This window comes from Fundulus heteroclitus, unplaced genomic scaffold (genome assembly GCF_011125445.2).
Source record: "Fundulus heteroclitus isolate FHET01 unplaced genomic scaffold, MU-UCD_Fhet_4.1 scaffold_39, whole genome shotgun sequence".
In the NCBI taxonomy this organism is placed as follows: Eukaryota; Metazoa; Chordata; class Actinopteri; order Cyprinodontiformes; family Fundulidae; genus Fundulus; species Fundulus heteroclitus.
The window spans coordinates 1,150,802-1,172,486 of record NW_023396803.1 but is presented as its reverse complement, the minus strand read 5'-3'; the positions used below and the strand labels follow the sequence as shown (position 1 = coordinate 1,172,486).

The window sequence follows — 21,685 nt, the reverse complement described above, 5'->3', positions numbered from 1 at the left end:
AGTGATATATATATATATATATATATATATATATATATATATATATATATATATATATATATATATATATATATGAGCTCAGCTCATTCTTTCTCTCTCTCTCTCTCTGCCACCTACTTCTCTCTTTCCCTCTCTTCTCCAACCAGTTATGAAAATCCTGTTTTAAGTTATCCCATGTGGGGCTTGCCTTTGAATTGTTATGGTCCAAGACCCAGGCCATAAGAAAAAAAAAAAAATCTATCTATCTATATGTATTGCAGCTGCTCTGTGAAGGCATCAGAGCTTTGTTAGACATTAGCGGAAAAAATAAATAAATAAATAAAATATATATATATATATATATATATATATATATATATATATATATATATATATATATATATATATATATATATATATAGATAGATAGATAGATAGATAGATAGATAGATAGATAGATAGATAGATAGAAAAATATATTCATTGTTGAATAAGATATTCACCGATGTCTAAAGCTCTGATGCCTTCACGGAGTAGATGCAATTTTGGAGAGACTAAGTCACAAAAACTTGGACGTGTAGACCTGTATCTCTCTGTCTAATATTAGAAAAATCACATTCTAATATAAACAATATCTTTTAATCTTACTTGTGAAAGGTTATCCCTCGAGCCCTGACGTCAATAGTCCGTCGATTTAAACAAAATACGCCGCCCAGTGCTGAGGTATCAGTGTGTTCAGCTTGAATCAGCAGGTTAGGGTAGCAGGTCGACCGCCCCAAGATGGCGGCCGTAATTCCTGCGCCGCGACAGTCAATGCGGGGTCTACTCTTATATTATGTCTATGTATATCCCTCCCTGTGTGCTTATTTGACATGTGGGTGGGGGGAGGAGGTTGTGGGGGTGGCTGAAGTGCAGCAGACTTTGTTAAATATATTTAAACTAAATACTGTGCTGTATGTTGACTTTTGAGCAGAAAAAGTTAAATAAATAAAGTTTGAAAAAAAGTTCATGGAAGGAAGTTTCTTACCTTCAAAATGGAGATTTTCAACATTTTGCACACTGCTTCAACGCCACCACCCGTTGATAACGAGAAACTAAGAAAAATAACATGGTTCATTTTTAAAGACCTTAGCTGGGACTGACTATGACCTTTCTTCCACGTGTCAGCTAAACTAACAGAGCTTAACGTTAGCCTAATGAGGTTTCACAACTCACTAAACAAATTAAACCCACACATTCTCTTAAAGCACATTTAACGCCTCTTTTTATCACATATTCTCCGTTATTTGCCTGCTTAGTAACAATTGATTATAAGCGGGTTAACCTACGTTTTTAACAGCTCCACCAGTTACATCAAGTGCCCCAACACCTGAAAATACGCGGTCAGTGTCACTACCCGATCCGTACCGGTAGCACGATCCGTACCATCAGCTCATTTGCGCGTGCGCGAGTAGAATAACTTCCGGTAGGAAATATTTCGTTTTTTCTTACATTTTTATTCTTTTGTATTTTTTCGAGGCAGGGGGTTCTTTTTATATATCTTTGTATTTGCGGCAATAATGCATATTCTAAAAAATAAACAACAAATACATAAAAAATACATTGTTTTTTTAATAGCAAAAATGTTTCCCAGTTGTGGTTAGGGAAATAAAAATATATAAACCATTTCTTAAAGTACATAAACCCCAAGCTATAAACACATATAGGAGTACAGAGATGTATTTGATTTTGATTTTTTTTAAGTTTGTTTTTAATCATTTATTTGATTTGCATATATCTATTTTGTGCTTAATAAATGTATTTTAATAAGGTATGCCTTCGCTTTGTGTGTGTTCTTTGTTCTATTCCCTGTTTGTTTTTGTAAAAAAACAAAAAAACAAAAACAATGCGGCCACTATAATCATGAGGTCTTCTCTAGTTTATGATGTGTACACCAGAGGGCGCTAATTTCTCAATCGATAATTTTAACTTTCTAATAAAATAAATGTTTAGAACAAGATTATTTGTATAACGAAATTCACCGTATAATTAAGGATTTTTTTTTTTCCAGTCCTGTTTGAACAAGCAATAAAACTAACAGAGTGCATTCAGACAATACAGATAAACAATATGCAATGATTCCCGGACTGGAGTATGCTGGAGCATATCCGATGATGACGTCAAGCAATACTATGGAGAGAATGTAAAACGTATAAATTTCTTTCAGAAAAGTATTCAATGCCTTATTTACGATATAGTTTAGCATTATTTAATGATTTAAGTATAGAAATAAGTATTTTCAGTACCGTAATAAATTTTTTTTTTGGCGACCCGGAAGTTATTCTGTTCGCGCTTGCGCAAATGAGCTGATGGTACGGATCGTGCTACCCATAGATATCCATAATAAAGAGAAGGACCTCGCTGCAGCCTTGCGGAAAGGGGCGGGGACGGACCACTGTCAGTCCCATACCTTATATGGAAATGGGATTATTGCACTCCGGAAATGAAGGGGGCGCTATTTTCATTATCACTAGTACCTTAAAGAAGCGGAGTTGAGAAGTCGATTAAAAGAAGTAGAGGTTCTTCCACTGATGTTCGGCACACGATCCATAATGCAAAACCTACGAAGTCAGCAAAAGGTATTTTTACCTTCTTAAAACTTGTTTTCACATAGTAAATCATTTTTTAGATTAGGTTTAAAATATAATTAACAGCTGTAGACAAGTGAAATTCGTAATTTATACAGCGAAGGCTAACATGTAGCATAGATAATTATTTTCCTGCAGGGCACCATTAGATGGAATTTGTTTGTTATTTTAATCACACAGATCCACGCATCTATCTATTTGCAACATATTGATGTCCCCCTTGCTCATACAATGCCGATGAGTCGCACAAGGTACAGAACCATATAGCAAAAGCTGCTATGGCTCAACATAACGGTATGTAAAGTAACACTTGAAAAATATAAAAATTTTTTTTACATGCTTATCAGTTTTCAAGTGTTTTTCTTTTATTTTTAAATGTGTTTTTGGAACATGAATGTTACATTTCTGGAAAGTCAAATATTTTTTTATAAACTAACAGCTGTCATCATATGTGGGTGTAGTACCCAGATGTGATGCTCTAATAACGAGTAGCACTGCTTCAGTATATTTTTAATAAGTAACTGTGCAAAAAAACAAAAACAAAAATACACACAAGTAAGAGTAACAAAGTATTTTGTGAGATGGCTATTATTAAGTCCTGTTTTACTGATCATAATGTGCGATGTAATATTGCCCATTTATTTTAGCAGACATGAATAAAAATGAAGTTATGTACACTGTTCGGCATTTTCTGACCAAAAATGAAAAATATTATTACAAGAAAACAAATTAAGGTTAGAAGAAACCTAGCATGAACAACATTTATCTGTGTATCGTGTTTTATTTTTTTGTAGGTTAAAATGTGTTCTTCATTCAGTTAAATTACACGCATTGGGTTGCGTATCAACAAATTTACTCAAGATTACAACATAAGGAAAAATAGACCTATTTTTTTTATTTTTTTTGTCAAACGTTACAGAATAATTGAGTAAATCTAATTAGTTAATACCTGCCCTTGGCTGTTTGAGCAATATCACTTTTACAATTTCAATTAATTTTTTGCAGAATATATATCTGTTAACTGGAAGCCATTGTGACTTCTAAAATTAATTGTTAAATCCTACAAAGCAGTAACAATAAAGTTAAAAAATCTACAGTGATTAATTTCAAACATGCCTTTTTTATACCAATCATTTGTATATTTCCTGATGAGTACTAACCTTTTCCTTTTATGTCAGTAGCTATTACGATTTGTCCTTAAATTTACGTTAAAGTTAAATTTACAATGTGCAAATGACACTAAAACCCTAAATGATTTAAAACAAAAATTAAATTCATTATTTGGACAGCATTTTTTATACCATTAGAGATGGAAAGGATAAGATCTTGAGCGATATAAAGTATTAACTAGCGTTTAATGCTCTTCACCATGCAGGTGCAAACGATATCGCCAATCTTACAGGTAAGATTCACTCATAATCACGTGTCATAGCTATTCTTCTGGTATGACTGTCTTGCAATGCACCTGTTTTTTTATTTTTTTTATTTTCAGATGCCTTTGAATGGACTTGAAGCTGTTCTCCAGGAGGTGGTACTAGCACAGGGAGACACAGCTTACCTCACCCTGGCATGCCAAGACACACCTTGGCATCGACCTTCAAGTGCTTTGAAGCCATTGTGTCTGACCCAGTTTCCGGGAAGAAGACTCACTTTGCTTGGCTGGATGGTAAGGACCTTTGAATATTTTCACTTTAAACATGCAAAATTAGATTTGAACTACGTGAAATATATTTTTTATTAACAGGTGAGATCCACTGGGATAAATTTTAAGAGTCATTCAAAGCAGAAAATCGGATTCCTTTTGGGGTCGAAACGTGTTCTTCCTGCAACCGGCCATATAAAGACTGTGTGGGCTTCACCAGAAATGGAAGGGGAGTACCCTCGTTACTACTGTGATGCCATACCCGGACGCTGCCCTGAAAGTCAATAATGAATGAATCAGTTGTTTTCCAGTCTTTCACATATTTCTGTTGTCACACTGTTCGTTTTTTTTTTTTTTGTGTGTGTGACATGCCATTTTAAAACATTTCTGATGAAGCACATTTGCCTTTTAACTTGTGCGGTCATTCGTTTTGAGTTATTTCAATATTATGTAAATTTTTGAATGTTCTTTTTGTTGTAGCTCATTCATTCATTTAGTTTTCATAGAAATATTGTCGGTTCCAGAAAAAGTTACATTGTGGCTGTAAGATGTTCTAAAGAGAGTAGAACCAATAAAGTTATTGTAACTATACTGTAACAGCATTGTTTAACATTTTGATAATCTTGTTTTAAAAATTTGACATACAATCAAAGTTAATAACTTGCAATATTTTATATGTTTAAATAAAATGTTTCCTAAAATCTTTGAAAAATGACTGGAATCAATAGAAATTTTCTTTACAAATCCGACATACAGCTAAGTTGTTTATGTTTTACCAGTCAGAATTAGATATTTTTTTTTTGTAATAAAGCAAGCACAGAGAAAAACATTGTTCGGTTACATAGTCATATTGCAAACATATGATTAATGTATGCTGAACAAAGGTGGAGACCAGATGGAGGTGAGGAAAGCTCAGGTGAGGAGCAATTGCACACATCAAGCCGGACTTTATGAAGGGTGGAGGAGATGAGACCGCCGCCGTTAGGCTGGGACAGAGGTGCATGATCAAGTGATTCGCTGAGCAGATAAGATGAAGATAGTTATAGTTAGAATTTACACATTGGTTTAACTTATGTATCCAGTGACTTTATTCAAAAAGGTTTTCATATAGAAAAAAAACCCTCATCCACAGCGGATCATTCTCTCTGCCGGTTACCAGCACCATGTCTACTGACGGATTCCGAGCGCCAAAGATTATTTCTTGTCAAATAAACTTTCTAAAACCTATCTCTGTGTGAGTCTTTCCAGGTTGAAGCTACATTTAAAGTTTCAAATGAATCCCTTTTGGTTTAGCAAAAAGTGGATATTTAAGGTATTTGGAGCGCAGTTTATGAATCGATTGCAATTGGTAGAATTGATGTGGAAATTCTAAATGGAATAGTGGGACACCAATCAGTTTTATGTAGAAAAGTTTCCAATGAGACATTATGGTAAACAATGATAATAGTTGAGCCAGGTCGCCTGCAAAGAAGTATATCTTAGTTTTCGGAATGCCACTTGTTAGAAGTTCAAAAGTCATTTGGTTTGTTTGTAAATTGTATTCACAATGTGAATAATAAGAGAAATATTTGGCAAATAAACAGAACAAAAGTGCACTGTAAATGGACATACTAAATTGGACAAAATTGTTGTCTAAATGTCTTACCGACCAAACCTCTTTTCTATCTAGTCCTTATTAAATAAGGCAAAGGCTATTATATTTTAGATTTGAATTTATTTATTTTAAGAGTACCATTCAAATATCAAAATCTGTTATTCGAACTTCAGCACTAGCAAGTATTTGGTTATATCTGTTTTCTTACTCAACGCTGGAGATAGGCACCAACCACCCCCGCGACCCCATAAGGGATTAAGTGGGTCAGAAAATGGATGGATGGATGTTTTCTTAATCTGCGATGGACTGGGAATCTGTCCAGGATCCACCGCAGCAGCCCTAACGATCCCACTATAGGGATAGGTGTGGATGGATAAATGTGTTGTAAATGTAATGTACATTTGTCTCTAAAATATTAATTTGATTTATGGTTGGCAAACAAATGGCGTTATTAATATTATAATTATTATAACACGGCTGGTACAGGAAATAGTGTCACTGGCGCCCCCTTAATTTCCGGAGTGGAATGGTCCCATTTCCATATAAGGTATGAGACTGACAGTGGTCCGTCCCCGCCCCCTTTCCGCAGGCTGCAGCGAGGTGTACTTGATAATAAAGGCCTTTATTATGGATATCTATGGTGCTACCGGTACGGATCGGGTAGGCCGTTTCTCAATTCACGAGAACGCGAGTCCGTACTCGCGTTTTTTTTTTTTTTATTGCAAATGGTACAAAATACAAAACAATGACAGGGCGAATTGTACATGCATTTTACGTTTAAATAACTTCTTAACAGAAAAAGTCATGACAGTGACCTGTCATACCATAATATGGAGCATCTTCGAGCAAGCATAAAATAATTAAAAACCATGAAATAATATAGAAACAAGACATCATAAACGTTACATTGTTTACACACCTGAATTGTGTCTGAAATAAAATTATAACAAAACTGTACAAAAGTAAAATAATAGAATAAAATAATAACAAAGGGCAATTTTATATCAAATTAAAGTTTTCCAACAAGGATGATACTTTAAGAGCGGGTTTGGAATTAGTCAGTCTCAGCGATTTATAAAATAAATCAAAGTCATTTTTCCAATGGCAAAAAGTAGGTTTTGTCTTAAAATACCTACATCTATGAATGAAAAATTTTCCCAACAGTATAAGGTAATTTACTAAATATTCAAGAGCCTTATTCTCATTTTCTAAACCAAATAAAATACTTGTTTCAGATAGTGGCGACAAAACAATGTTCTTCCAGTTAAGCCAATTTTGGAAATCTTTCCAAAATTTAAAAATTGATTCACAAAAAAAGAATAGATGTTTCAAACTCTCCACATTTCTCATGCAAAAAACACAATCTTCTGTATCAAACTTAAACTTAGATGTCAGAAATTCTTTAGTTGGATATATTTCATTGATAATTTTGAATTGCATCTGTTTCGCTTTTGGTGGCAGAGGGTAAGTTATGTAATTAGTTCTTATTTTAATGATCTGATCTGCTGTAAAGTCCTTTAGAATGTAATGTCTTCTAATTGTGTTTGGGAAAAGTTCTTTTATGAAGAAATTCCTCAACATCTTATTGTTGCATCTAATATCTTGAATCTGAATATCTTCGATCTGCAATGATCCCAGTACAGGTGAAATGTCTGAGTATAACAAAATATTTTTAACTAGGGATCTAAACGAATAGGGTATAGATTTTAACAGTTTGTAATACAGTTTTTCGGAGCAATTTAGGTTGTACTGGACACAAAAACGACCAAAATCCAAAAAGTTCCCCTCTGAATCCATTAAGTGACTAACAGACCAGATGCCTTTAGCATACCACTCCCTTTCGAATACTGACTTTCTGTTGACCAATACATATCTGTTATTCCAAATAGGAATGTTGTGTGGAGTAAAATTATGTTTATAAATCAATTTCCAATACAAGAGTACTTGCTGATGAAACGCAGAGAGTTTGATTTGCAATGAATTACAACTAAAGTCACAACGTAAAAGAAAATCAATTCCTCCCATTTTTTCAAAAATAAAATTGGGGATCATAAACCAAAAGGAATCTGTATTTTTAAGAAAACTTTTTAGCCATTTTAGTTTAAGGACCCCGTTCATTACATCAAAATCAATAACATTTAATCCTCCTTCAACCAATGATTTAACAACATCATCTTTTCTTATGTAATGGCATCTATTCCTCCAAATGAATTTCAGAAGAATATCATTAGTTCTCTTGATTAACTCCCTCGATACCGGTAGAGAAGAGGCCGGGTAAATTATTCTAGAAAGACCCTCCATTTTGGACAATAACACTCTACCAAATAAAGAAATGTCTCTCCTTAACCAGCTGTTTAAAATAGATTTACAGTTATCCAATTTCTTCACAAAGTTCAAATTCTCATTTATTTTCATATTTTTTTTGGAAATAACTATACCTAAATATTTTACCTCTGATTTAATGTTAATATTGTATAGGGATTGAAATGTTGGGTTGTGTAGTGGCAATAGTTCACATTTATTTAAATTTAGGTTTAAACCTGAAACAGAGAACTGATTTATTAACTCTAGAGCTAATTGAATTTGTCCTTCATTTTTTAAAAACAGAGTGGTATCGTCAGCTAATTGACTGATTTTAATTTGTTTATTCAACACTGAAATACCTTGGATATCACTGTTCTTAATACGAATTGAAAGAATTTCTGCAACCAGAATAAACAATAAGGGGGAGCATCCACATCCTTGTCGTATACCTCTTCTAATCTCAAACCTACGGCAAGTACCTCTTCCATAAGTAACAGAACTATTTATTCCTTTATATAAAATAGCAATCGCTTTAATAAATTTATCACCAAATCCAAAATGATGCAGAGTTTTTAGCATAAATGTGTGCTTCAAGGAATCGAATGCTTTATAAAAATCTAAAAAAAGAATAAAACCCTCTTTTTGTATCACTTCTTTATACTCTATTAAGTCTAGTACTAATCTAATATTATTGTGAATGGATCGTCCTTTCAAGAAACCTGATTGTGATTCACCAATAACTGCTGAAAGGCCTTCTTTAAGTCTAGCGGCAATAGCTCCTGAGAATATTTTATAATCAACGTTAAGCAGTGTTATCGGTCTTAAATTGTCCAACAACCTTTGATCTTTTCCAGATTTAGGAATTAAGGTTATCAGCCCCTGCTTCATACTTGCTGTCAATTCTCCATTCTCCAGACATTCCTTAATGACTTTAAAAAGGATTTCCCTAATATCAGCCCAAAAATGTTGATAAAAATTGGTTGTGAGGCCGTCTGTTCCTGGGCTTTTGTTCAGTGACATTTTGCCAATAGCTGCATCTAATTCCTCAATCCTAAATTCAGACTCACATGAACTTTTCCAGGATTCATCAATTTGTGGAATGAATTCTTTAATTAGATCAAATATTGAATCGTCATCATCTCCAAAAGAACTAGAGTCGTAAAGGGTAGAGTAAAATTTGAAAATCTCATTTTCAATGTTGGATGGATCTTTACATTCTGTTCCATTAATTAAGAGACAAGCAACTGAATTTCTTTCCTGTCTACTTTTTTCTAACTTGCAAAAATATGCTGAATTCTTTTCCCCTTCCTCTAACCATTTTGCTTTGGATCTTATGAAAGCTCCCTTAGCTTTTTCCAAATAGAGTTTATCTAGCTGATTTTGTAGCTGAATTAACCTGTCCTTATTCTGGTCATTATCATCCACTGAACCACAGTATTGGGAAATATCCCTTAGTATGTTGCTTTCATATTCTTTTCTTTTTCTCTGTAGAGTTTTACTAAAGTAAATTGAAAATTCTCTAATTTTAAATTTAATATACTCCCATTTACTTACAAAATTTTCAAATGTTTCATCCCTTTCAATACTGTGAATAATTTCCCTTGCTTTTGAACAGTAATCATTGTTAATCAATAAATTAGCATTAAATTTCCAGTAGCTTTTGTTATTATGTGATCTTGTGGAGGGTTGTAGTGTTAGGGTTATGCAGCAGTGATCTGAAAGTGGAGCTTTAGAGATGGTTACAGATGAAACAAGCCTGGATATTTCAAAACTAACAAGCCAGTAATCAATTCTAGATTTGATATTATCATTTGGTTTAAACCATGTGAACTCTTTTCTATCAGGATTTTTCTCTCTCCAGATATCAATCAGATTATTTCTAGCCATGAAATCATAGATTATCTCGTTGAGTCTTGTTCTGCCTGTTCTTGAGGGCCATCTATCATTCCATTCATCTGGACTCATATTCCAGTCTCCCCCAAACACCAAATAGCTCGTGGGATAAAGAGTTTTAAGTTCCATTATGACCTTGGTTATTTTAACCAGTAATCTTTTATTTTGCATTTCGTTATTGTATCCATAGACATTTGTAATAAAAAACAACCTATCCTCTTTTTTAACAACCACAATTAACCAATGACCTGCCACATCTGCTCTGTGTGTTAAAATCTCCCCTGAAAACTTGTTAAAGCAGATAGCAACACCAGCTGACTTATTTGAGCCATGGCTGAATAACATCCTGTCGCCCCATTGGTTAGTCCAGAACGTTTCATCCACTTCTGCTGAATGAGTTTCTTGTAATAGAAAACAGTGACAGTTTTGCCCTTTACAAAACAAAAAGAGTGCTTTTCTTTTCACAATGTCTTTGATGCCCCGAACATTTAAGGAACCGAATGAAAAAGTATTGTTCATAACGAGAACTTAAAACGCTTAGAAACACAACAATTATAAGTTGAACTGCTCACCCAACTAACAGCAGATGGCTTCCTTCCCTAACAAACCAGTGTGTCCCGTCTTTATGTCATTCTGAAAACTTCTCCGTCTGCCTCTCTTAGCCGTCTCCAATCCTGCGTCCCTCAATGAAGCCGTGTGGACCTCGGAAAAAGGCTTGTTTCCCTGCGCGCCTGGCCTGCTCGATATGTGGCCACAGCCTTCTCCTCTCCTCCAGATCTTCTTTTGGCATCATCTCAGCAAACTGGATCCCTGCTTCCTTGCAAACTGCAGAGCCTTTGCTTCTCTTCCAGATGTCTTCTTTCACTCGTCTGTGGGTGAAGAGAATTAAGACGTGTCGTTTTCTGTTGTCGGTCTTCCTTCCAAGCCGATGCACTATGTCCACCGCCTCTTCAATTTTCCCCTTTAGGTCGGGAACAATTTTCTGGAGAATGTGGACCACTCTTGTTCGGATGTCCTCTCCCTCTCTTTCCTCCAAACCTTTGATGCGGAGACACCATCTCATTCTATATCGTTCTTGCTCTCTGACTCGTTCTGTCAACTCAGAAACTTCTTTCTTCAAGGAAACATTTTGCTCCTCTAATTTTTTCACACTTTTTTTGCAGTCCTGCACTTCTTCTGTATTAAACTGCACCGCTTTTGCTAAGCTAGCAAGCATTGTGCCACTCTGCCTCATTTGCTCCTTCATATCCACAAGCTGATTCTCCACTCTCTTTTCAAGATTTAGAATAGCTTGAAGAATGGCTTCATTTGAGACGGGAGATTCGCTTGTTTCATCTGGCTTTGTTTTCTTTCCTGTCTGAGTCTTACTTGGAGTCGGAGGAGCAGAGTTGCCTTCACGCTCCCTCTTGTTTAACTGAGACACCTCCATCGCATAGTCGTGTTCCACATTCTTGCCGACTCGGTCAAGTTTTGGCTCTCTTTTACATTCTTTAAGATCCAGTTTAAGCTTGGCAGGTTTTATGACTTTCTGAGGCTCCATGATAAACTTTTAGGCTGGAAAAGTTACCGAAGTTTGGGCAAAATTCTGGGACCTTCTGGAAAGAACGTCTGCTCAGTCCGCCATCTTAACTCCGCCCCCGTACTCGTATGGAAGCCCGTTTCCGCCACATGAAAATAAAAAAATGGCACATAGAAAGTCATAATTATGAGATACAAAGTCATAATTATGAGATACTAAGTCATAATTATGAGATAAAAAGTCATAATTATGAGATACTAAGTCATAATTATGAGATACTAAGTCATAATTATGAGATAAAAAGTCATAATTATGAGATAGAAAAGTCATAATTATGAGATACTAAGTCATAACTAGAAAAATTTGCATTTCCTGCGAAAATGCACTGTGAATGCAGATAGCTGAATGATTAAGCAAAAGATGCAGAAGATCTTTGAAGAAGAGAAAAAATAGCTGAAAAGCATTGAAGAAGTTGAAAAAGTTGAAGAAGTTGAAAAAGTTGAAGAATTTGAAAGAGTTGAAGAATTTGAACATGAAAGAACAATAGCTGAATGATTAGAAGAAGAAAAAAACTGAGGGAAAGGCACCAAACATTTCCTAACTCATTCTAAACACTGAATCGTTGAACAAAGCAGAAGTAGAATTTCAAACTTTAATATACTGTAGCTATATGTGGGCCTGCATTTCTAGGGAGTATAAGGGGTTTCGCCCTGTAATGAAGAGATCTTCATTACTGGGGCTATTTTACATATATAGCACTGTATGGCACTTAAAAGGTATTTCTGCACTGTATTAACAAACACTTTATTTAGCATTCGCACTTTAAGCAGAGATTTGCACAGCAATAAGTTTGCACACAAGAAGTTTTAATTATATTTATTGAGCATTTTGGCGATTGGTATGTGGCCTTTGTTTTGGGCTCTGCACAGCTGCTCCTCATTGATGAGTGAGGTTGGTTGCTGGTGCCTGTGGAGGAGCATAATGATTACCACAGAGCAATGAGCTAATGGTGAGGAAAAACTAAGCAAATGTGTGCATACTCTGTTGAGTGAGGAGTGCTGTGGTAAAGTGACTCACCTGTCTTTTCTGTGTCCTCTCCAGGGTGTTTGGACAAATTCTACCCCGGGGGTCCAGACGCCATATATAGCTTTGGGAGAGGCCATTGAGGAGACTAGGGGGTGGGGAATTGTTGGGGGTTTTTGTGGTGTTTATTTAAGGTGTAATGATAAAATGGAAAAATATTTATAAAAAGTAAATAGAAGTATGGTATTTAATAAAATGTATTTTATGTAAATTGGTGGAGATTGATTAAGAGATTCCCCTGTCAATTTAATATGGTTTGGTCCGTCACAGCTGGGACTATTTAAGACTGCAGTGTCAGCTGTGAAGGACAGTGTTGTGTGGATGCTGAGTGGAAAATAAACTGCTGCTGTTCTCCACCTGACTCTGGTTCAAGACTCTGTCTCACTGAACAAAAACCCAACCGCTCAAGGTCGTCCATGTGACACGCCCCCATTGAAAAGCATTGGATGTTTGACACCTCCTAACTTGGAGATGCTTTATGTGACGAGGCCCAAACTTATTGTGGAGCATTCTGTATAAAGGAGGTACAGACTCTGTAAAGCAGAAGTTTGTCCGAGCTTCCTAGAGCTACTTCCAATTAGCAACATGCTAACCATTTGCCGCTAACATGGTTGTGCTCAGGATCACCGGGTGATTGTACTCTGTCAGTTTGGTCCAAATCCTGTACTGGGAAGTGCCTCAAATAGGGGTGCCAATACTTAATGTCGCCAAACGTCACCAAAGTTCATGGGTCAGATTGGCCTCCTTTAGCAACTCAGCCTCACCACATCTGGGCCCAGAACTCAATATTTGACCAAAATGGCGTGTAGCGCCATTTCCCACAGGTGGGTGGTGCTGTATTGGCCAATTGGGTCGTGTCTGGGCATCATGCCAGGTCCTGTTGGAAGCAAAGGCCCAATAGGAAAGCATGTGAAATCCAAAATGGGATAGAAAAATGACACATAGCTGAAAGTCACTTGAAAATTTTAAAATGTCAAGAGGAAGTGACTGTGCGAATTTCAGATTCCTATATTAATCACAGCAACTGCGGTGAGCGTCGAAAGTTGCCATTGTATCTCAATTGATCCTCTCCCTCTGGTCCTCAGAGTTCCGTCGTCATGGAAACTCACTCACACACCTGCAGTCTACCGAAGTGCAGAGACTTTGCTCACAATAAGTCCCATTGGATTATAATGGAGAACTTTGCCCCGAACAACGCTTCATATCTCCTGATCCCTAAATGGTAGAGACGTAATTTTTTCTGCGTTTAGTTCGTAATGGATAGGGGAAGAAGAGAAGCTATCGTTTTTTGCTGGAAAAAGTTTAATAAAGGCGAAAAAATTATGATCTAAAGGTTTTTTTTAAGGAATTTCCAAAATCCTCTAAAAACAGTCCCGAACAAATCGCTCTATCTGAAAAAGTATAAGAGATATCAAAACAATTATTTCACTGTGAGTATCAGCAGGCTTTTGAGGACTATGTTGCTCATTTTAATGTTTGTACAAAAATCGGTGTAGGCACAGCGACGATGTAAAAAAGTGGATCATTTGGGGTGATGGAGGTCCAAAGCATCTTCAGGATTTTGCAAATTCGCTACTCCCGAACAAATTGTTCCTGCGGAAAAACCGTAACAGTTATCCAAAAAATTCCTTTTTTGTGAGTGCCAGAAGGGTTGGGACATTCATATGTGAAAGTCTCATGCCTGTACATCAAACGGTTTAGAAGTAGCGACGATGCGAAGACGTGTGATGTTTTGGATTTTCAGACGTCATTTTTCAAAACCGCTCCATAGGAAATGAATGGGGGAGGTTTCGGGTTTGTGTCGCTCTGAGGTGATTTGCGAAAAATCTATAAATGCTACACCAATGACGGTTACATTTCCTGAATCCTGACAAAAGTTCCTACGTTTTGATGTATAATTTATGTGGATAGGTTGAAAATTGAGCGAGTGAGAAGAAGTTGTTCGGTGAAGAAGAATTTGTTGAATTTCTAGAGTGCGCACTCTATAACTGCCTCCTTGACGACCATAGCAACGCATGTTATTTGCTGAATTTCTTGAAAAGCCAAAATTATTTTAGGGAGGTACTATTTGAAAATGGTAAAAGATATGAAAAAGCTGAAATAGACCATAATAGCTGAAAGATATCACTACATTTTAAAAGTTGAATGGCGTTTCTAGCTGAAAGTAGGCTGAAGCAGTAAGCTGTCAAAAAGCAGCTGAAATGAGCGGAATTTTAGTGAATTACATTCATTTCCTATGGGAGAAAAAAAAGCTGAAAATGTGCAGAAAAAGCTGAATATTTTAAAAAGTTGAAGAGTTAAAAGTACAAAAAGACATAGCCATCCATTCCAGAAGAAGCTGAATAGTTTAAAAGTTGAATGGTTGAAATCGGAGAAAAAATGTAGGAGGAGAAGCGAAGCAAAGTTTAAACAGTAAAAAGGCGGAAGAGGATCTCAAGAACTGTGAATGCCTACTGCATTCACAGTAATTATGAGATAAAAAAGTCATAATTATGAGATAGAAAAGTCATAATTATGAGATACTAAGTCATAATTATGAGATAAAAAAGTCATAATTATGAGATAAAATGTCATAATTATGAGATACTAAGTCATAATTATGAGATAAAAAGTCATAATTATGAGATAGAAAAGTCATAATTATGAGATACTAAGTCATAATTATGAGATAAAAAAGTCATAATTATGAGATACTAAGTCATAATTATGAGATAAAAAAGTCATAATTATGAGTTAAAAAGTCATAATTATGAGATACTAAGTCATAATTATGAGGTTAAAAGTCATTATGACATAACATAGCAGTTGGAGACTGACGTTTGCGTAACAGCATGCATTATCAGATTCTTATATGCTCCAGAAACTTACAGCAGCTTGCTTTTTCTATATACATCCTCTCTTTTTGAGGATGGGAAATAGACAGGGATCCGTTTGATCTGTTTAGCCAAGTGGAACATTTTTTTCTCTTTTCAATGGATTGTGAACATATTGAGGAGTATTTCCGACGTGGCTTAACAAATGATGAAATCCTTGCTTTGCTGGCCGAGGTTCATGGGATTACTCTAAGCAAGAGGACATTGGAAAGGATTCTTAGTAAGAAGAAACTTTGGCGCCGAAAGAACAAAACAGATGATAGTGTTGTGGCAGCATTCATCCAACAGCAGCTTGAAACATCTGGACAGTGTCATGGATATCGATAGATGCACCAAAAATGTTGGATGAATGGTCTAGTAACAGACAGGGAAACAGTTCGAGTTCTTCTAAGCTTACTAGATGGTGAAGGAGTTGACCTAAGGTCAAGAAATCGACTGCGGAGACGAGTTTACCATAGTTGTGGCCCGAACTACGTTTGGCATATGGATGGTTATGATAAGCTCAAACCATTTGGAATTGGAATTAGCGGATGTATTGATGGTTTTTCTAGAAGACTGATATGGCTTGAGGCATACAAAACAAATAATGATCCAAAAGTCATTGCGGGGTACTATATTGATGCAGTGATTAAAGCTGAGGGTTGTCCTGAAAAACTGAGACTGGATTTAGGGACAGAAAATGTTCATGTGGCTGATATGCAAAGATTTTTGCATTTTACAGAAAATCAACCTGAAAGAGCTAATGTAATATTTGGTCCAAGCACTGGAAATCAGCGAATTGAAAGATGGTGGCTGGTCCTGCGAAGTGAATGTGTTCAGTTCTGGATGGACCTCTTTGACAAACTGAAAGCAGATGGACACTTCTCAGACAACTTCTTGGACAAAGCCCTGATTCAGTTCTGTTTTCTCCACATAATACAGGTGAGCTCGCTTTGATCTGATCTATCTCACCTACACTCTTTATAGCATTCATTAATATTTTGAAATCTTTATAATACAGACCTCCTTTCAGAGTATGACACTAAATATGTGGCATGTTTGAAATATTCAACAGATTGCATGTGTAGATAGTTGCTTGTTGTCAATGTGCCTGTCTTTTGATCAATACTTTTTTCTCCTAGAAAGAACTAAATGATGTTGCTTCAGCTTGGAACAACCACAGGATACGTCCAGCACACAACTCACGAAGTCCTCATGGGCGTCCATCCATCATGTACACAGTACCTCAGGTGTATGGAACCAGAGACTACCTTTACAGCATAGATTTGAACCGCGTTGAAACCTGCTTGGAAAACTGTGTTTTCAAAGACTTTCCATGTGATGAAGATGTCTTCAGTATTTGTGTGGACCTGATTTCAGAGCATAACCTGGGTGTCACAGATGATGTGTTTGCAACAACTGATCTATACATTAGACTTAGACAGCTGATTACCAATGATTTGGAGCTGCAGTGATAAATGTAAAAAAATGTCTCTTTCAAGCCTTGATGCATTTTCACTGATTAGGACCTTAGTACAGTTCCTGAAGTAACTTTATTTTCTTCAGCACGTTGTAGCACTAGTATGAAGTTGGGTCAAATCCATTCACAAGCAATCAGTGCATGATGATGCGATAAATCTGATTTTAGATAAATTCATTGGTATGGCACTAGAATGCCGAGCTCATTCCGATGTTTTCCCTTCATTTACAATTCACATTACATTAAGTTAATTATTAAATGGCAAACAATGGAAATGAAAACTGCATTTGTAACTTTTGTGATGTGTGCATCCCAATAAGATTTTAAAAAAGATTTATAGTCAAACCCTGTCACCTCCTCCCTCCAAAAAATGGAATACATAAAATAATTCTTATGAAAAGTGCTTTATTATGTGTTTTAAAATAAAATATTAAAACTTCTTTCCACTGCAATTAGACAAGACTTTGGGTCATTTTAAAAGCAGTTTCAAATAATGACAAAATAATGCTTCAGGGCATAGTTATGCAAAGTAAGCTGCTGTAAAACAATAGGAGACTAACTGAAATTAGTGTGATTTCTCAGTTGTTTTCTATTTAAGTTTTAGATCAAACTGTTACATTGGAAACAATCTGTTATTGAGAATATAATCATATATTTACAATAACAAAAACAAGTTTCTATCAATACTATGAGTACTTTGTTCCATTTGCTTCAGAACTCAAACTCATGTCACATCAACTCAACCATCTTACTCTTGTTAATCAGAACTAGCAAGATGCGTTAACTATAGTGGCCACCAGACTAACCAATTTGAAATATCAGCCAGCAAGATTTTTCATAGCATTTCTTTTTTACATTGAAAAACAACACATTCACCTCCAGAATACTTAAAGTGTGTACCAGCACATAAACCATGTCACTAAAATAGGACACAAAACTTCAGGAATGCAAATAAGCAGTATTTTATCAAACCTAATGCTAGATTTATAAGCATGGGTGCCTTATTGCATTTTTGACTCAGTTAACTCAAATCTTTGTAGTCTCAATTATAATTATTAAAAAAAAATCATAACAGCAATAGAAAACTCAAATTTCTGTTTTAAACTTTTTTTTCTAACTTTGAGTACTTTAACAGAAAAAAAACCTAAACACCAGTATGTGAATGCTTACTACTATTACTACTAAGGCTTTGCCAGTCTTTATATAATCTCAGGGCACAAAACAGTGCAAAAGTACAAAAGTGTGAGGGTATAAATGAAAAGAATATTTTTAAAACAAAATGCTAAACTTGCATGTTCCTCAGTTGAAATTTGTTACACTATGTCCATCACCCATACACTGCTTTCTAGGACTTTGTTTATTTCGTGTCGAAAATCTGGGTAGTTTTCATAATTAACTGGCAACTCCAGGTAGCATCCGCATGTATGGGCAACTGGGCGTCTCTGAACACCTTGAAGTTGAGTGAAGCTAATGCTGATGTTCCTTCCGAGAAACAAATCAGATCCCGTGCAAAACCGAAGAAAAAGTGACAAGTGCTGTTTGTCTGATTCCCTGAGATAAGAGCTTAAATATTTGGTGATATTTTTCTGTTGTTCAGTCATGATTGTAGGGTATACTAGTGAACGCATTACCTTTCTGAATGTTGGCTGGAGATTTTCATAGGCAGCTGTAATACATTCCAGCTCAGACCTCAGTGGGGAAAGCACAGTGCTCCACTGCTCAATAACAAAAGCAGGTTCCTGAATCAGCTTTTGGTGGGCAAGCTCCTCAAGTAGTAGTTCAAAGTTATCAGCTGTTGGTACTCTTCGACAGTTATGGAGATCCATGATTTCCAGCAGCTCTTCACTGTCCACACTCTCAAAATCTGATCGACAAGATTCAAACACGATCCGATCTGACTCTGTAACATACCTGAGGAAGCTGTCAACAAGAGGACTCTTTATACAGCCAAGAGCTGCTTGTTCCAGTATTACTGGGGCAAGTTTTATAGGCAGGTACTTCTGTTTTTGCCAGCCAAAGGCAATGATTCGGCCAATGCTTTCCCATTGTTGCTGTCCAAAATCGTGACGCAAGAAGGGCACCTTAAAGTTATTGCCCAGTGTACACTGTTCATAAAAGTCTTGCCAAAACTCAGAGAGCACATCCCTCAAAACTCCTCCATCATCAATAGCCTTTTCTTGCTTTCCATCCGGGAGCACCACTTGAATAGATATGTCCTCCTGAGTAACGCTTACATCACAAAAATGTGAAATCAGTTCTTTAAGGATTTGGCAACGGTGAAGAACAAGGATTTTTTTTACTTTTTCTCTCTGAACTATGGGCTCCTGAAAAGAATCAAGATGAGAAGAAGAAACCACTGGGCTAGATGACTGTGGAGACAGCAGAAGGGTGTCATCAAGACTAGCACTTTCTGTATTAGAAATAAGTCCTGTGAAAAAAGTAACCGTGCCACTATCTTCCAAAATGTCCACATTCATTGCTGCATCTATCTCGTGGACACTGGATAAATCCCCCATGTCAACTGTTGAGTAAACTAGGTGAATATCATCACTGCTGCTGTTTGTCAGTACACTGCTGTTTCCAACATATATGACATCCTGTTGGGCATTTGCACTGGCACTTTCTGTTTCTGAGTCACTGGCACTGTCCTTTCTTTTGGTTGTTAGGTAAAAACGCAGAAGGGGTAGTTTTGTCTGCTCATAAAGTTCTCCAACAGTGATATGCTCATCAAGTGAATGTTCTTGAAAATCTGTTATATCAACCTCAAAATCCGTGATTCTTCCCTGTGTATTTCTTTGAGCAGGAAAAAACAAACCAACTGCCTTTTCAACTAACTCATTTTTTCTACAGTCCTTTGACACAGCAACTTTTCTTGTTCCACCACCTTTCTTTGTCCTAACTTGAGAATACTTTCCATCTCGAAAATTCAGCCATCCTAATTCAACTTTCCGTACATTTTTTTGAGCATTTTTGACGGTTTCATTTTCTGAAACCTCCCTATGATCCTTGCTTTTGTTTCTTGAAATCTTTGCTCTCAGTCTGTCAAGAAGTTTTGATTTCCGGCCAGCAGGATCATTTTCCCTCCGTCTGCAATATCCAAGAAGGGCCAGTCGATCACCGTAAGATGGGAGATACACCTTCAGCTGCTCATCTGTCATGAGCGGTATGACACTGGAATCGATCTACAAAAGAATGTTAAAACAATTATTTGTTATTTTTTATATTTATAAAAATAAAAAAACTATACGAAAAAAGAAGCAAATGAAGAATCAGCTCTCTTTGCCACGTCTCTGCAATAGTGTTTTATTATAACCGTTAAATGGAAAACATTTCCTTAACAATCTAACTACCTTATCCTTTTCCAGTTGTTGTATGACTTCCTCTGAAACATCCCGTGATCTTAAGAAGTCATATATCTCATCCATCCTGTGACAGTTACAATACCTAATGAATAACATCTATTGAAATATAACATCACAAAATAAGTAGCCTGACCATGTTATTTGAAATAAAAACTTTTGTGTTCATAAGGAAACTATTGATCTGAAAATTCTTTACAAATAAGATTCAAAATGGATTTCTCCTCCTAATAAAAACGGTCAAGTACATTGTAAAAGCAATTTGACCAAACAACATCAGAGTAATCTTTAGTTTTTAGTATTACATTTAAAATGTTCAATATTCTAAATTGAAATTTTCCAGGACGGAGCCTTCCAATTTACCTCTATTCACATTCGGGTCAATGGAACCTCCTTCGTCTGTCTCATAGGTGCTGATGTCCTAAAAGTTGAACAAAGTAAACTGTTAAAAGCAGTGCTGGTGATTATTGTTCACATTTTCAGGTTTTCTGTTGATCCAATGTCAGATCAACGTCAGATGCCCTATGTGATCTCGCGTCAAACAACATAAATTAATTGCCATAGATAGAATATTTCTATTTAAAAACAGTCAGAATAGTTTCTATTGTGTTCCATATAATCACTAACTACTCTACCATAACTTGACAATGAGGTTCCTAGAGTCTCTAAAAGTAGAATGGGAGGCAGATACTTTACTTATCAAGCTCCTCTCCTGTGGAACCAACTCCCAATTTTAGTCTGTGAGGCAGACACCCTGTCTACTTTTAAGACTAATATTAAAAGCTTTCTTTCTGTGTGCTTCGCTTAACCTGAGCTACCTCTGTAGTTATGCTGCTGTAGGCCTACTCTGCTGGAGGACATCAAGATCTATTTTTATCACTCGGAGTTCTCCTACTGTACTCACATTTGCATTGTTTGTTGTTATTTAATCTTTTAGCAATTTGTTCTGTCATTTTTCTCTTGATAGTAGGTACACCCGGTCTGGCGTTCTGTTAGCTGTGAAACCATCCAGGGATGTCTGCACAACAGTTTGTGAGGGTTTTCCACCATCACATTCATCTCCACAATGATCACCAGGGTGATGTGTGCCATAGATTACAAGATTAATGTGACAAGGTGAAAGGCAATCACTTTAATTGCTGTAAACAGTAAAATTAATGCTGCACAGTGAATGCATTGACAGTGCTGGAAGATCTTAGATGAAGAATTAGGAGGAAATGCAGTTTCAGAAATCAAATATTGCTTTGCTACAGATTGTTACATTTCATAACCTTTTATGTCAACTTTCACAACCACAGGTTTGTCATTTAAGCCTCCACCCTGACCAGACATTATTTCCCATGTATTTGCGTA

The 21,685-nt window shown here is 36.1% G+C and overlaps 3 protein-coding genes and 2 long non-coding RNA genes across 13 annotated transcripts in view; 2 read left to right on the top strand and 3 right to left on the bottom strand.

Moving 5' to 3' along the window:
• tdrd12 (tudor domain containing 12) overlaps nucleotides 1-1,426 on the bottom strand; it is a 277,622-nt gene extending 276,196 nt beyond the window's left edge. The window contains exons 1-2 of the mRNA XM_036130848.1: nucleotides 1,308-1,426; nucleotides 1,007-1,073 (exon numbers count right to left, since the gene is read on the bottom strand). Coding sequence (XP_035986741.1) covers nucleotides 1,007-1,030 — 24 coding nt within the window. The 5' untranslated portion in view covers nucleotides 1,031-1,073; nucleotides 1,308-1,426. The remainder of the gene's footprint in view (nucleotides 1-1,006; nucleotides 1,074-1,307) is intronic.
• A 940-nt stretch (nucleotides 1,427-2,366) lies between these two features.
• On the top strand, nucleotides 2,367-4,963 carry LOC118560136. Its single transcript, XR_004929108.1, has 5 exons — nucleotides 2,367-2,597; nucleotides 2,787-2,900; nucleotides 3,982-4,008; nucleotides 4,099-4,272; nucleotides 4,351-4,963. It is a non-coding gene; the product is annotated as an uncharacterized LOC118560136 (long non-coding RNA).
• A 7,456-nt stretch (nucleotides 4,964-12,419) lies between these two features.
• Nucleotides 12,420-12,860, bottom strand: LOC118560133. Its single transcript, XR_004929105.1, has 2 exons — nucleotides 12,636-12,860; nucleotides 12,420-12,524 (listed from the first exon to the last, which is right to left on the bottom strand). It is a non-coding gene; the product is annotated as an uncharacterized LOC118560133 (long non-coding RNA).
• Nucleotides 12,861-15,444: 2,584 nt separating this feature from the next.
• On the top strand, nucleotides 15,445-17,150 carry LOC118560130. The gene is made up of 2 exons (XM_036130877.1): nucleotides 15,445-16,435; nucleotides 16,636-17,150. Exons 1-2 carry the CDS (start codon nucleotides 15,842-15,844, stop codon nucleotides 16,966-16,968), a joined length of 927 nt encoding a protein of 308 aa, XP_035986770.1. The 5' UTR covers nucleotides 15,445-15,841; the 3' UTR covers nucleotides 16,969-17,150.
• Nucleotides 17,151-17,358: 208 nt separating this feature from the next.
• The window catches only part of LOC118556076, a 45,558-nt gene continuing 41,231 nt past the window's right edge, over nucleotides 17,359-21,685 (bottom strand). For 6 of the 9 annotated variants that reach the window (XM_036130869.1, XM_036130868.1, XM_036130867.1 and 3 more), the window contains 3 exons: nucleotides 20,696-20,753; nucleotides 20,324-20,399; nucleotides 17,359-20,155 (listed from right to left, as the gene is read on the bottom strand). In XM_036130869.1, the coding sequence (XP_035986762.1) occupies nucleotides 18,287-20,155; nucleotides 20,324-20,398 (1,944 nt within the window). In that variant the 5' untranslated portion in view covers nucleotide 20,399; nucleotides 20,696-20,753 and the 3' untranslated portion in view covers nucleotides 17,359-18,286. The other 3 variants (XR_004929100.1, XM_036130873.1, XM_036130866.1) reach the window with 2 other exon arrangements.